Consider the following 12631-nt stretch of genomic DNA (forward strand, 5'->3'; position numbering starts at 1 on the left):
GCTCTCCATCTTCCACCCTGTAAACCTCTACCCCGACCTTTCCTTCAGGTTGTTTATTACTTGTACCTCTTTCTTTTTGTGTGTGTGACACCTTTCACCACAGTGTCACAGATACAGCCTTCGAACAGCAGCCCCTTCTCGAGCAATATTTAGCAGCTGCTTTTAGATGCAGAGTGGGAGCCAAGATCTGTGCGTTCCCTATCACCACAGCAGGAGGCACTTGCTAGAGAGGGATGAAATCCCTTACATCCTCTAGTGTTCAAATTATCTGTGACGTCCAGATGATAACAGACATTATTGCTTAAGTGCTTGTGCAGTGCTTGGGTAGGGGAGAGAGGATGGTAAGAAGGAAAACAATGTCACCCTCCCAGTAACCTTCTCTATACTTGGATACTGTCTTTTGCAGAAGCTGAATCATAAAATACTTCACTCTGACACACAATACAGAACATGCTAACAGTCCTATCTGCAGGTGATAGTAGTGGATGACTAAATCAGCAAGCATGGAAGGCACTAGAGAAGACGCAGAGGCTGTAAAAAGCCTGTAAAATCATGTAGGCAATGCCTTTTATTTTGTTTGCTACTACATTATCAAATCATTCCGTGTGATGGAGAGCTCTATCTTCTTGCCATGTCCAAAGTCAGACAGGAAATACTTAAAATATTTGCGTACATAATGCGCATGGGCCAAGTTTTCTTGCAAAGGTCACCGGTACTGAAAGCCAGTAACTTCCTCCCACAAAAAGGCAGGACAAGGGTGGAGCTGGGACCTGGGTTCCCAGCCCTACACATGCCCCTATGGTAAGCAACTGCAGCACAGAAGTTTCAGCACGGGCTGCCAGTCCCACCCAAATAGATTTGGTTTTATTTATCATTATTATTTATCTGTATTACTGTACCACCTCAGAGTCCCAATTGGACACAAACCCTATGTTGTCCCTCTTTCTGAAAGCTTACACTCTAATAAGAGAGCTTACCTTGTAAACTAGGTCAGGGATGAAGAAACTTGGATGGAGCTCTGGAGAGTGCTTTTCCTGACTCATCCACCATTATACTTTTGGCATCCTGTGAACAAAATGCCGTATTTTTCTACCATGTTGAGTACATAGCTGGTTGTATGGTGGCCAGGAACTACACTGTGGTCACACAGTAAGTGCCTGTCTGGTCCGATAACAGGTTATGCTCTGTCAGACAATGGGCTATGCAAGCAAGTTTCACTATATACAATTGCTTATGTACATACTCCATGATGGAGAACAATTCCACTTGGTCACATGACAGACATATGTCTGGTGAGGCCAGTCCCAAGACTTCTGTGCTATAGACAGGACACAGTAGGTAGGTAACTCATGGAGCAAAAGGTTAACAGTGAAACAAAACACAGGAGTGTGATGGTTTCAGTCCACTAGCAGCTGCATTTTGGCAAAGTTTTGAAGATTTTGTGGCAAAAAAAGAATGTTAAGAGAGGATGCGATATATTTTTATTTATTTATTGTTATATACTTCAGGCATTTTTTTCAGTTTCTTGAAGAAAATGGATTTCTAAAGACTTGCAAAGCAAATCTCAGATCTAAAACACAGAAAAAGTTAACAGACACTGGTATAAGTTTTTGAAGTATTTGGTAACAGGAAAGGAGATTTCAACCCGCTGTCTTTAGTTCTGAGTTCTCGTAAAACCTCTTATGTCTTTGAGGCTGCATTATGCTTCAGGCCATTAAGCAGTACTGTTTCTCTTGATCAGTTCAGGGCATTCCTTAATTATATTAACCCCTTTCAGCCAACCCTTTTTTTTTTTTTTTCTCCCTACTTGACATACAAAATCATACTTGACAGTCCTGTACATCACCAGGACAGATGTCCATGCAGTACTTTTATTTATGAAGGATGGACTAGACATGAATGTCATACTTTAGAAAAGTTTGACTAATAAACCAGTGAAAACTGAACAGGTAATACTATTTACATAGGATAATGCTTCCCTTCCTTCCCAAAACTTAAAATGAATTCTCACTCTGAAACAAGGACAATGAAATATAGAAACACACTGATTTCTAGCAGTTACCTTGTAAATAGTGATCTAAGTCTCTCAAACTTACAGAACTTACCTTTTCCCTGTAAATGAACCTAAATTAGCTCTTTGGCATAGTCCTACTGATGTTTGCATTTCAAGGCCAGTACTGTAATGGACTCAGGCACCTAATGGCATTTCATCAGCCAGTGATCCTCCCATTGGTGTATCCAGCAAGAAAGGACTGCCCAAATATTAGATGGCTTCTGACAATGTCTATTCTCATCCTTCCTGTACCTGGACTGAGTGAAGTTAACGCTGTTTCCATAAAGACAAAAGGGAAGTTTGCAACTCAGAGCACTTCCAAAAACCTAGACAAAGACTGTGATCACTGACTTCACAATTAGACTATACAAAATACTATGACACCTGGTGCATTCTACAACATGTTTTAGATTTCAACCTGAATCCCTCTCACTCTTAATGCATCTTGGCAAGAAAATATCCCCAGAAAGTATATTGAGAGTTTTTCAGAACCATCTCATCTGCTGTCTTGAGTGCACTGTGCCCAGCTTGAAGTCTGCAGGCAGTGCAGCAATTTAACCAGAAACCAGAATACACCACTGTTCCAGATGTAATAAGTCACTTGCAGGTCAGTCTCTCCATTTGATGTCTTCAGTTACTCAAGGTAATTTCAGTTTCAGGTTTAAAAGTTCAGATCTCATTTTAAAGTCTACTTTCTTGACCCTTTTCCTTACGCTAATAAAACCAGACATATAATTACGTTTCTCTATCCCAAGAGTCCTGTATGGTAAAACTATCCAGTGTGGCACCTGTTCCAAAAATTAAGGCTCTGACTGCATTCCCACTATTAAAGAAATATACTTTACAAATCTTCATATAAAAAGCCTACCTAGATCAATCAGTAGCAGTATACTGCAAAACTGTAACAATTCTTGTTGCCTTATGCCAGCTGTTAGATAAATAAGACTTGCAAAACAACATCTGATCCTGAATTTATATTTCCAATTTCTGGAATGTACAGAAAGTTTTCTAAAATTATTACTTATGAACTTCTATGTGGTCTTTTTTTGTCACAGAAGAAGTGCACTCATTGACTTCCCTTCTGATCCAAAATTATCTCCGCCATGGGGAGTAGTAATTTCCTGTGTCTCTCCCAGGAATTAGGAAGGACTTCCACCAGACAAGTAAATTAGAAAAGTCACTTCAGTGTTTGGAAATATGAGAGTAAACTGTCTGATTAGATATCATTCTCATAAACAATGGAAAACAGTCCTGTTTCTGTTCAGAAAGCAGACCCTCTCAAAAGTTATTTCGTGAGATGGTGGCTGTTAGTCTCTTGTATCATTCAGGAAATGTGTCTCTTTCCAATTAAATATGTCGTCCAGTCAGGAAGAAAAGCGGTCTGTCCTCTTTTGCATTGGCAGTCTGGAATTCATCCCGCAGCCGAAACTGCCATTCGTCTTCCAGCTCTAGCCGGACAACAGTCTGACGCAGAGAATTGCGATCTTGACAAATCACACACAGGGTGGCACCTAAGCACAGAGTTAAGAACAAACCCAAGTGAGTAGCCCCTTTGTTCTCGGATCACCCAGCTCCCACCACCTCTTTGCAAGCAGAACTCCATCCACCACTGTCACAACAGGCGTTGCAAATGGACTCGAGAGAAAATTAAGACACTCATGCTGGACTGAGGACAGCTATGTTTGGCTCCCTATTTGTCACGGTCTTCTTGTGTAAGGTGAGGCATCTAGTATTCATCTAGTAAACCGGACTAACAATACTTTCCGTACTCTTTAGGGTAAGGAAGGGTAAAACAGGACTAAGGAGGTGGTGATGGGTCCTGGCAGAAAACAACAAAAAGCCCTACACCCATGGCTGTTCTAGCCCCACTGATCATTACCTTGTCGAGTGAAACCCTCACTCAGCGAAACACTTACGCCACAAGTCAATTACCATGCGGGCTGACTAAGCTCTTTGTGCTTTGCTGACCAGAAACGGTCTAAACATGTCCTTAATACTAATCACAAACTTTACGGCTTTTCAGATTGGTAAGCTAAAGTTCTGGCAAAGAATCTGGTCTGTATGACAATGGACACGAGCAAATCCAGAATGCCAAAGTGAGAAATGTCATATTTTAGTAAACAATATCAACTGTCTTGACTGGCATGCTGATACCATTTTAACTTGCACATATGATTTCCTGGCTTCTGAGAAAAGTGCTCAATTAAGAGGAAATAATTACCTCACCAGCATTCAGTAATTTGAATGAGAGGTGGTGAGGTAAGTGGAAATGCCCAAGACAAAAAAACAGCTGAGAATATAACAATAAGAAACAAGGCAAACAGCCATGCGGTGTTTAATGCTCATATAGCAGGTTAGGAAATGAAGCAGACTGCCAAGGGAGATGAAGAAATCCTGAATCAAATACACTTTGTGCTACCTGCTCTAAAAACTGCCTGCTTTGTGCAAAATGAAACTGATAGCCTCTGGCCACTCAAAAAATGCAATACAAAAGCACTGCTTTCTTTCGCAGTTACTGACAGCCTTCTTGGAGAAACCACAGGCTGATTCAAACACTGACACTGCTCCAGAATGAGCATAGACGCTGGCACTCACGTGGCTTCAGTGGCGTGTGCAAGTGAAAGCACCGTATACCCCAATTTGCACTTTGCTACAAATACTACATGAAACTGTATTAACTGCAACAAAGAACACAGCAGTTCATAACAACTCTGCCTGTTTCAAGAGGGCGTTTGCCGAGGTGTTCCTCCTCCAGTGAGTTATAGCTGTGAGTGAAACAAATCCCCAGAGCCCTAAATGCCTAAGATAGTAGCAGAACAATCTGAAAGAATTTTGCAGTGTGACTGCCTGAAATACAAATGAAAGTCCACTGCTATCCACCATCGTAAGAATTACATGGAGAAACTGGTTACTAGGAATACATTTTAAATGAGCCAGCTTCTATTTCCAAGGATAATCAATAGATTTTGGTGGACACTTGTCCATCACCCATTCTTTACTGAAAATTAGAAAACCTGCAAGAACACAATAGGTAAATGCTTCATACATAAATCTTAAATACTCAGTTTTCAAACATAAAGGAGTTGTGCATATACACTAAGCATAATGACACAGATCAAACATTCCTCCCCACTTAGAAATCTGCAGAAGTTACAGCACTGTTATATACCAGTTCACTACAGTACAGAGCCAGCATGACCAAGCATACAAGATGGGTGGGACATATAAAGCCAAATATGAATAGATGCATATACATATATTTGCATATATATACATATATATGCATGTATATTTAAATATAAAATACATTTTTCCCCAGGTTCCCACAGACCAGGTCATATAATTCTCTGTAATAAAACTATTACAGCTCACCTTTAAGAAAATGAAACTTCTTCAGAAAGCTAGCTACAACAAAGGAGTCACAGAGGTATAGCAGGAGACCACTGAATGTCAAACCAGAGGAGCTGATATTCAGAGAGTGAGGTCGAGAACTCACATAGCAAACTGCAATCTGATTGGGAGAGGGGGAAAAAAAAAACATTTTTCAAGATTCCATATAAAGCTAAGGTTTGATATCAAGCTTTCAGTATTTGCAGCTGTTTCAAATTCAGACTTGCTTTCCAACTCCAAATATTGTGATCTTTATAGTTCCATGCTAAACATCCCTCTAATTATTATAAATCTACATAAAAGAACTATTCATAACTATATATGAGTTATTACTATTCATTACTATTATTATCAGGAGGTTTAGATATGATAGGGTTTGAAAGCTGCAGTAATAATAGCTCCGCACAACCATAATGGCTGTGACCTGCCCAGCAGGTTTTTACAGTTTGCCTACACATGAGTAAATACAGCAACTGTGAAGTTAGACACAAAAAAGAGCCCTTCAGAAATGCCTAATTCGTTTACATGATGATAGGATTACTCAAGTCAGTATGAGTTGTGCATATACTTAAATGCGTGAGTTTTCCTCTTGCCTAGTTTGTTTTTGTGGCTACTCCACGAATCCACTAGGAACCAGGAATATTTATGGTACTCTTTCAGGATTTATAAACTTAAATTAAGGAAACTTCCACACAAGGCTTTGTTTCCAGAGTGCCATTGTACTACTTAGTTGGGGCAGACCCTCATCTGGCATAAATCAGCATGATTCAGTGGAGGAAGGCTGACCCACAGCAACTGAGACTCTGGCCCAGGATGCTTGTACTTATCCATAATCCTTTTGCATCATATTCCAGCTCAGGCAACAATTCCAGAATGGAATTAAACTCATTTCATGTGCTGAATGTGTTAGAGCTGAAAGAATGCAATGGATGAAGACAGTAACAGTACAATGCTCTTCCACAGTTTGTTTTTCCAAACATGGTGGGAAGATAGACCTGTAAGAGCTTAGCCAGAAAAAAAATTAAAATATATAGTTCAAAATGTTCTGGGAATAACATATATGGGAAGGTCATTTTACAGCTGTTTTGGTAAAGAAGTTTAGTAAATCTAGCAAGACTGAATTTCATTTAATATTCAAGTCAGGTGAAAAGTTAAAAACAGTTTCTCTCCCCAGAACAACACCAACTTATTATCACACTTCTGTCTGACCTACATTTGAGTATAAGTATGACCTTGGCTTTAGATCTAAACTCATCAGGGAAAGCCAACAGCTCCTGAGATGTAATGTCATCTTCTCCCATTCTGACTGTTCGCTTGGTATTTGCTTCTCTGCCTCATCTTATCATCCAAAAGTGAACTAAAACATTTGTATTTTGAAGTGCTTTCTAAAGGCTAGCTAGGATTTGTAAAACACTCCTGTGGAAGATATTTGCTGTAGGATGGGCCAAGTTATAGCAGACTGGGAAAATTCTTACAAGAAAAATGTTTTCTGTGTTAATTCAGAATCTCATATAATTCAAAGACTGTATTAGTATTTAGAACAACTCTGGTATTGTTCTCCATGTAATTCATTTGAAGTCTCTAATAATATCTCTACGGGTTTAAGATTTTTATTTCAACATTATAGGGTTCCAATACCTGGTTCTTCAAAGGCTGTGTAACTATTATTAAGGAATGCATCAATGAACTCACCCAAAACATAGCCTATACATTTCTAGAGCTGCTTGAAGATTGTTTTGTTCAGTACCTGTGGTCCTAAGTTAAGGTAACAGTCCACAGATAGCACTGGATGGCTATAATTCTTCAGTGAGAGAGGGAAGAAGCGATGGCTGTGATACTGCAGGTATTTTTCAAGGAGCAACTGAGCAGGTGCTGCCAAGAAGGTATGCTTGTTGTCAGGAGCACAAATGTACTGAGCAGGGGAGATTGAAACTGGAGTGTCAGATACCTATGAGGAAAAAATATTTCTAGTACAGATAAATCCTGATCAATCAAGTTGTACTTAATGTTGGTTTGTATAAAATATACCTCTGTCCTACAAATCTAAGATTTATATAAGAAGCAAAATCATCCAGACAAAAATACCAGCTACCAAAAAAGTTTCAGCATTTCACAGAATTATATTTGTATTTATAGAGTCTTTGAGGTTTCTTCTTTGAACCCAAAGTACTCCTACATACGAAGTCATATGAAGATGAGTAATGCAATAGCTATAGATAAAAAACTTAGTGAATGGTTACTTGGATCATAAAGAGATGGTTTAGGTGTTTTATTTAAAAGGTTTTTTAGGAAAATAATTAAGGAAAGGGCTATTTATGCCAAGAATATCTTAGATTTCAGAAATTAATAAATTAAAAAAACCAAACACATGGCGGACATACCCAATTACTGGCAACTGGTGAGGCACCGAAATACCTCAGGTCTCCTGCTTACAGGGTACAAAAAAGGAAAACAGAATTGTAACAACAATGAAACCGAGGTCTCAGGTCCCACCTTAGACTTAATATGGAAGGACCGCTGTCCTCCTACTGCAATTTGCTTTTTCATGACACTGAAGTGATTGAACCGACAGATGAGAAGTCCAGCACTATGGACACGCAAGTTGAAGTCAACATCATCACACGTAAATCTGGAAAGGATAATGTCATAGCAGTTCAGAGGAATGTTTCTCATCACACACTAACAAATGCAAGCACTCAGGGTCTTTGATCAGCAGTATAGAAAGGACAGGTGTCAAACGTACTGACCCTCCACCAGCACCTATCAGTCAGGGAAAGAGGCCTCAGCTTTCTAATAATAAACTAGGCTAGAATGAGTTCAAGAAGATCAGAATGAGGGAGGGAACCACTTGGGGGGGAAAGGACCAGAAACACAGAGGAAAATGGAAGAAGAAAGGTAGTAAATTGCCAGGGAAAAGACCTAGGAGTTAAAATATTTTCTTTGCCTTTTACTACAATAACGTAGTTATAGAAAATAGCTACACATGTTACTATGCCAGATAAGGTCAAGGAAATTAATTCCTTTGACTTCCAAGGAGATGGATGAGGCCCTACATTTGATTTGTCAAATGCACAGACATCTCCGAGTACTCATTTTTCCCTTAGAATACAAATATCCAGTAATTTTTAAAATGTTCCTCTACAGATATATTGTCATTTTACATTAGAGACAAAAGCTATTTAAAGACAAGGAGTCTTAATACAACAGAACTGCTGAGACACAGGAATAAATTAAGCAGAATGAGGCCAAACATCCCTGAGCTGAATTTGTCCCATTTTAAAAATAAGATGTAAAGTAATAAAAGGTAAACTTCTAAAGCTCACTAAACTCAAATACTTGGCCTTTGGAAAATCCAGACTCAGTTCTTCATTTTGAAAATATATTATTACAAAGCAAATAGGATGATGTGCAGAATTGGTGCGTTAGCATCCAGGGCTTGGATTCAAGACAGCTGAGCAATTACCACAACAGCTGACATCAGTGAGAAACATGGCATTTGTTATAGGTTTTTAAAATCTTGTCTTTCATCTTAATAATATTTACATGGATATTTGGTGTTCCTGACTGTGCCTCCGTGTTTTAAAATGTACCTTTTTCCTTTCCAGCCCAGGCGTGGAATGTCATACAATACTTCAGGCTCAACAGCACCCACACGGAAGATAATGGTTTAAAGATACAGGCAGGAAATGGGGGGTGTGATCCGGCATTCCTGACATTTTAACATTGCTGCCTGTACTCCTATCATTATGCTTTATTTTCATTCTCTTCATTAGCCCTTCATAATGCTTCATAAGGTAATACAGTTGGACAGCTTGGGAGCACAGTTCTGCACTAGGAGATGCATGGAAGCAACTTTAAAATGCTCTTTCTTAAGGTGTCAGGCTGGTGACAATAGAAATTTAGGTCTTCTGTTTATCCACAGAATAACGAAAGCAGAAGTGCTTTCCTGCAGTTATAAGTAAACTTGGACTTCAAAAGACATCTTCCTGGCATAGGAGAGTTCTTCTGAGAAGTACAGAGACTGATGTTCAGTTACCTAAGTCTAGATGTGTAGAGCCATTTTAGATTATCTGGGGTATCCCATGTAGCTTACAGAAAAACACATGTAGATTTCACGTCGTACCTGTCAGCCGATATGGACATCTTGCAGATTCTGAGGTGCATAAAGTCCAGTTTCAGAGAAGTGAATCCCCACCTCTAGTGATATCTACTTCATTCTGTTTTAATAAATGCTTGTCCCTCAGAAATGGGGCCAAACCCACAGCTTATTTCACATAGATCTGTGAAATTCTGTGAGATGACGTATCTAGTGAATACAGTTGATAACTGGTGACACTGCGTACGGCAATATTATAATCTGATACATCCCATGTGGAACAATAAACGAAAAAGCCCAATTTCTGAGACAGCTGAATGTGAGAAACAACCACCAATGTTAACAAAGCTTATTTATTCCTTTCTTCTGATTGTCCTGATGAGCACACATGCAGTATGTTCCATGTTGTGCTGCTGAGGGTAAAAAGCCCAGCTGTATCTCAATTCCATGTCAGAACAAGATTTGATTATGCACCGTTCACCCATACTTCCCTCTTTCCTTCAGAAGTACTGTGTTTCCCAAAAGGCCACTTAGACTAGACAACTGAGGGACCAATACTGCAGGGCACGCTGCTAAGTGTGTCTGCTCTATAATTAAAATATGACTGTTTCATTTGAAACTATGGAAATTAATGTCTTTTTTCCAACTGCTGGCAATTTGGGAAGGATTTGAACCATCAGTAAGAAAATGAAATCTGTCTGCATCCCATTAGCAACATCCCCTAAAAACACAAGAGCTTTTGTAAGAAATCCTTTATTTGGTTGATTATATCTGTTGAAAGATGCTGCTGTTTCACTTACCTGTTCTGATTGTACTGGACATTCTGTGTCAGGTCAACGTTCAGCATAATGAAATCGTGCACATGGCAGCAGGAGAGCGGTTCCTTGATCTCAGCACTGTTTGTTTTACTGGACCATTTCCTCATCCCAATTAAGGCATAGTGAGTGACATTGGGAGTTGCTTCAATATGTTGCAGAATTTGCTTCAAGGAAACATTCCTTTCAGTCCACGTATAATCACTACAATAATTACAAATATGTGTTAATTTTAAAGTATATAGATAATACTCGGAATCTCATTCAGCTGAAGAGCAATTCTTAACAATCAAAAGTAGTTACGAGTATCAGGATTCTTCAGCATTATCTGACTGCAACTTTTTGTCTCTCACTCTAATCAAAACTTAAAGTTAACTAGAGCTTGTGTGGTGGTGACTGCTATGACAGTTCTGAAATTTAGTCTGGATCTTTCAAAATATTAACTCAGACATGTAAAAATTTAAAGTTACCTGGATAATGTTCCAAATGACTCTGGGAGGGTTGCTGACTTTGTGCCATAACTTAAGTGCTAAGTATAAGATCCTTCTAGCCCACCCCTAGAGTCCATAAATCTCAGTTTTCACTGAGTTTAGTTCTCTTTGAAGTTTTGCTGTAAATCCTGTATAGCACCGTTCTGGGAATAGATAAAAATATCTAGTACAAACAATGTTCTAAAGTAATGAAAACAAAAATATTTGTTTGGGGATTTGGGGAGCTAATAAAGGAGCCATACAGCCTGGGACTGACAAGAAAGCCAGAGGAAACCAGTTACACAATTTGCACAGAAATGTCTTTTAGCTTCCTCAGAAAAATCCTGTTTAAAATGTACATTTGAATACCCATGCTTGCCCAGTGAATCAGGGATTGTTTAGCGTCTGAAATCTGCAGTGTCAGTAACTCTGGTTTGAACCGGAGTCAAGCTATACAGCAAAGGCTGCAGGGCACTGAAACCTCAGGGGACAGCAATGAAAAACAAGCACTAAACTGTGCTATGCAAAGGCAGATATCTAGGGAAAATACTTCTCTCATTAGGCAAGGTTAAAAGATATCAGCTGAAAAAGCGTATATTACTCTATTTACCTTTTCCTGTCCCCTGAACAATCAACTTCTACTGCATTCCACATAACGCAGGAGTCATCTGAAATGACAATGAAAGGCCAAATATCCTGGGGTTTTATCCCCAGCTCCTCCTGCCGATTTCGTTCAAGCTCCAAGTTATGGTAAGACAACTCTTTTATCAGGAAGTGTGCAGCACCTGAAACCAAGGACATAAACCATCTGATTAAAAGTAGGGGCAGAAATTGTTTGCTTTTAACTTGAAATCCTTTTGAACTTAATATTTCTGCAGACTTGAGTATGACTCATTCTGAAGATTTTTAACGCCCTGACACTCCCCAGAGCCAACTTACTTTGTCACTTGCCAAGGAAACGACTTATAGGATCCCCACTGGGAAGCACAAAAAATGAAGCCTGACTTCTGTGGTAAAGATTTGCTAGTGTCTTAAGGGTTTAGCAACTGATTATTTTACCCTGACAGATACTTGGCTCCACTAGCATCTCCTAGTGCAAATGTCTAGAGATGTTGATTGACCAACTGAATAACATGGGAACAATGACAACCTACTTTGAATGTTTGTCACTACTGCTGTCTGTAAGTTGTTCCAGTAGTAAAAGCAAGGTGCTGAACATTTCACAGGTATTAGCAGAACCTACCTAACAGATGTACCTAATCAGTGCACCACAGCACATAACTTATTTCCACAAGGAAACAGAGTAGGTAACTCCATCTGAGTTAACACCCTCAGCTCCCTTTAAAATCAATAGAGGAGAGTAAGTATTTCTAGGGTAAAATTAATCTAGTTTGTTTTAGGTGACCTCGATTAAGTGAATTGCATCTTCAGCTGTGACACATTCTCTTCAGAGAGAATCCAGATCACCAGATCAGATATACTAGCTAGAAGGTGTATGCCTACATTTCACTGTTGAGCAACAACACCTCAAGGGCCCAAGTTGTGTGCCTGCATTTGTTAGAAGTCTTTGTTATACTTACCTACTCCTGCACTGTTGAAAATGCTTGGAAGAACAAGCATGATGTGGTTGGGCCAATACTTCTTATATATGGCCATTTCATATTCCTTGACAACTAAAACATGCAAATGACTGGCTCCATCCATTGCATGATATAAGTTGAAAAGTCCATGTTCATGACGACCAGTGGTGGGAGTAAAAGTGGGGCTTTTTATGTAATCTTCACTCTGTAAACAAAAAGAAGCATGC

The 12631-nt window shown here is 39.2% G+C and overlaps 1 protein-coding gene across 2 annotated transcripts in view; it reads right to left on the bottom strand.

The window, feature by feature from the left end:
• Nucleotides 1–1469: 1469 nt before the first annotated feature.
• GREB1 (growth regulating estrogen receptor binding 1) overlaps nt 1470–12631 on the bottom strand; it is a 108939-nt gene continuing 97777 nt past the window's right edge. For both annotated transcript variants that reach the window (XM_027787845.2, XM_005238167.3), the window contains 7 exons: nt 12405–12609; nt 11435–11609; nt 10340–10558; nt 7937–8072; nt 7191–7391; nt 5426–5564; nt 1470–3564 (listed from right to left, as the gene is read on the bottom strand). In XM_027787845.2, the coding sequence (XP_027643646.2) occupies nt 3401–3564; nt 5426–5564; nt 7191–7391; nt 7937–8072; nt 10340–10558; nt 11435–11609; nt 12405–12609 (1239 nt within the window). In that variant the 3' untranslated portion in view covers nt 1470–3400. The remainder of the gene's footprint in view (nt 3565–5425; nt 5565–7190; nt 7392–7936; nt 8073–10339; nt 10559–11434; nt 11610–12404; nt 12610–12631) is intronic.

Source organism: Falco peregrinus, chromosome 7 (genome assembly GCF_023634155.1).
Source record: "Falco peregrinus isolate bFalPer1 chromosome 7, bFalPer1.pri, whole genome shotgun sequence".
Taxonomy (NCBI): domain Eukaryota; kingdom Metazoa; phylum Chordata; class Aves; order Falconiformes; family Falconidae; genus Falco; species Falco peregrinus.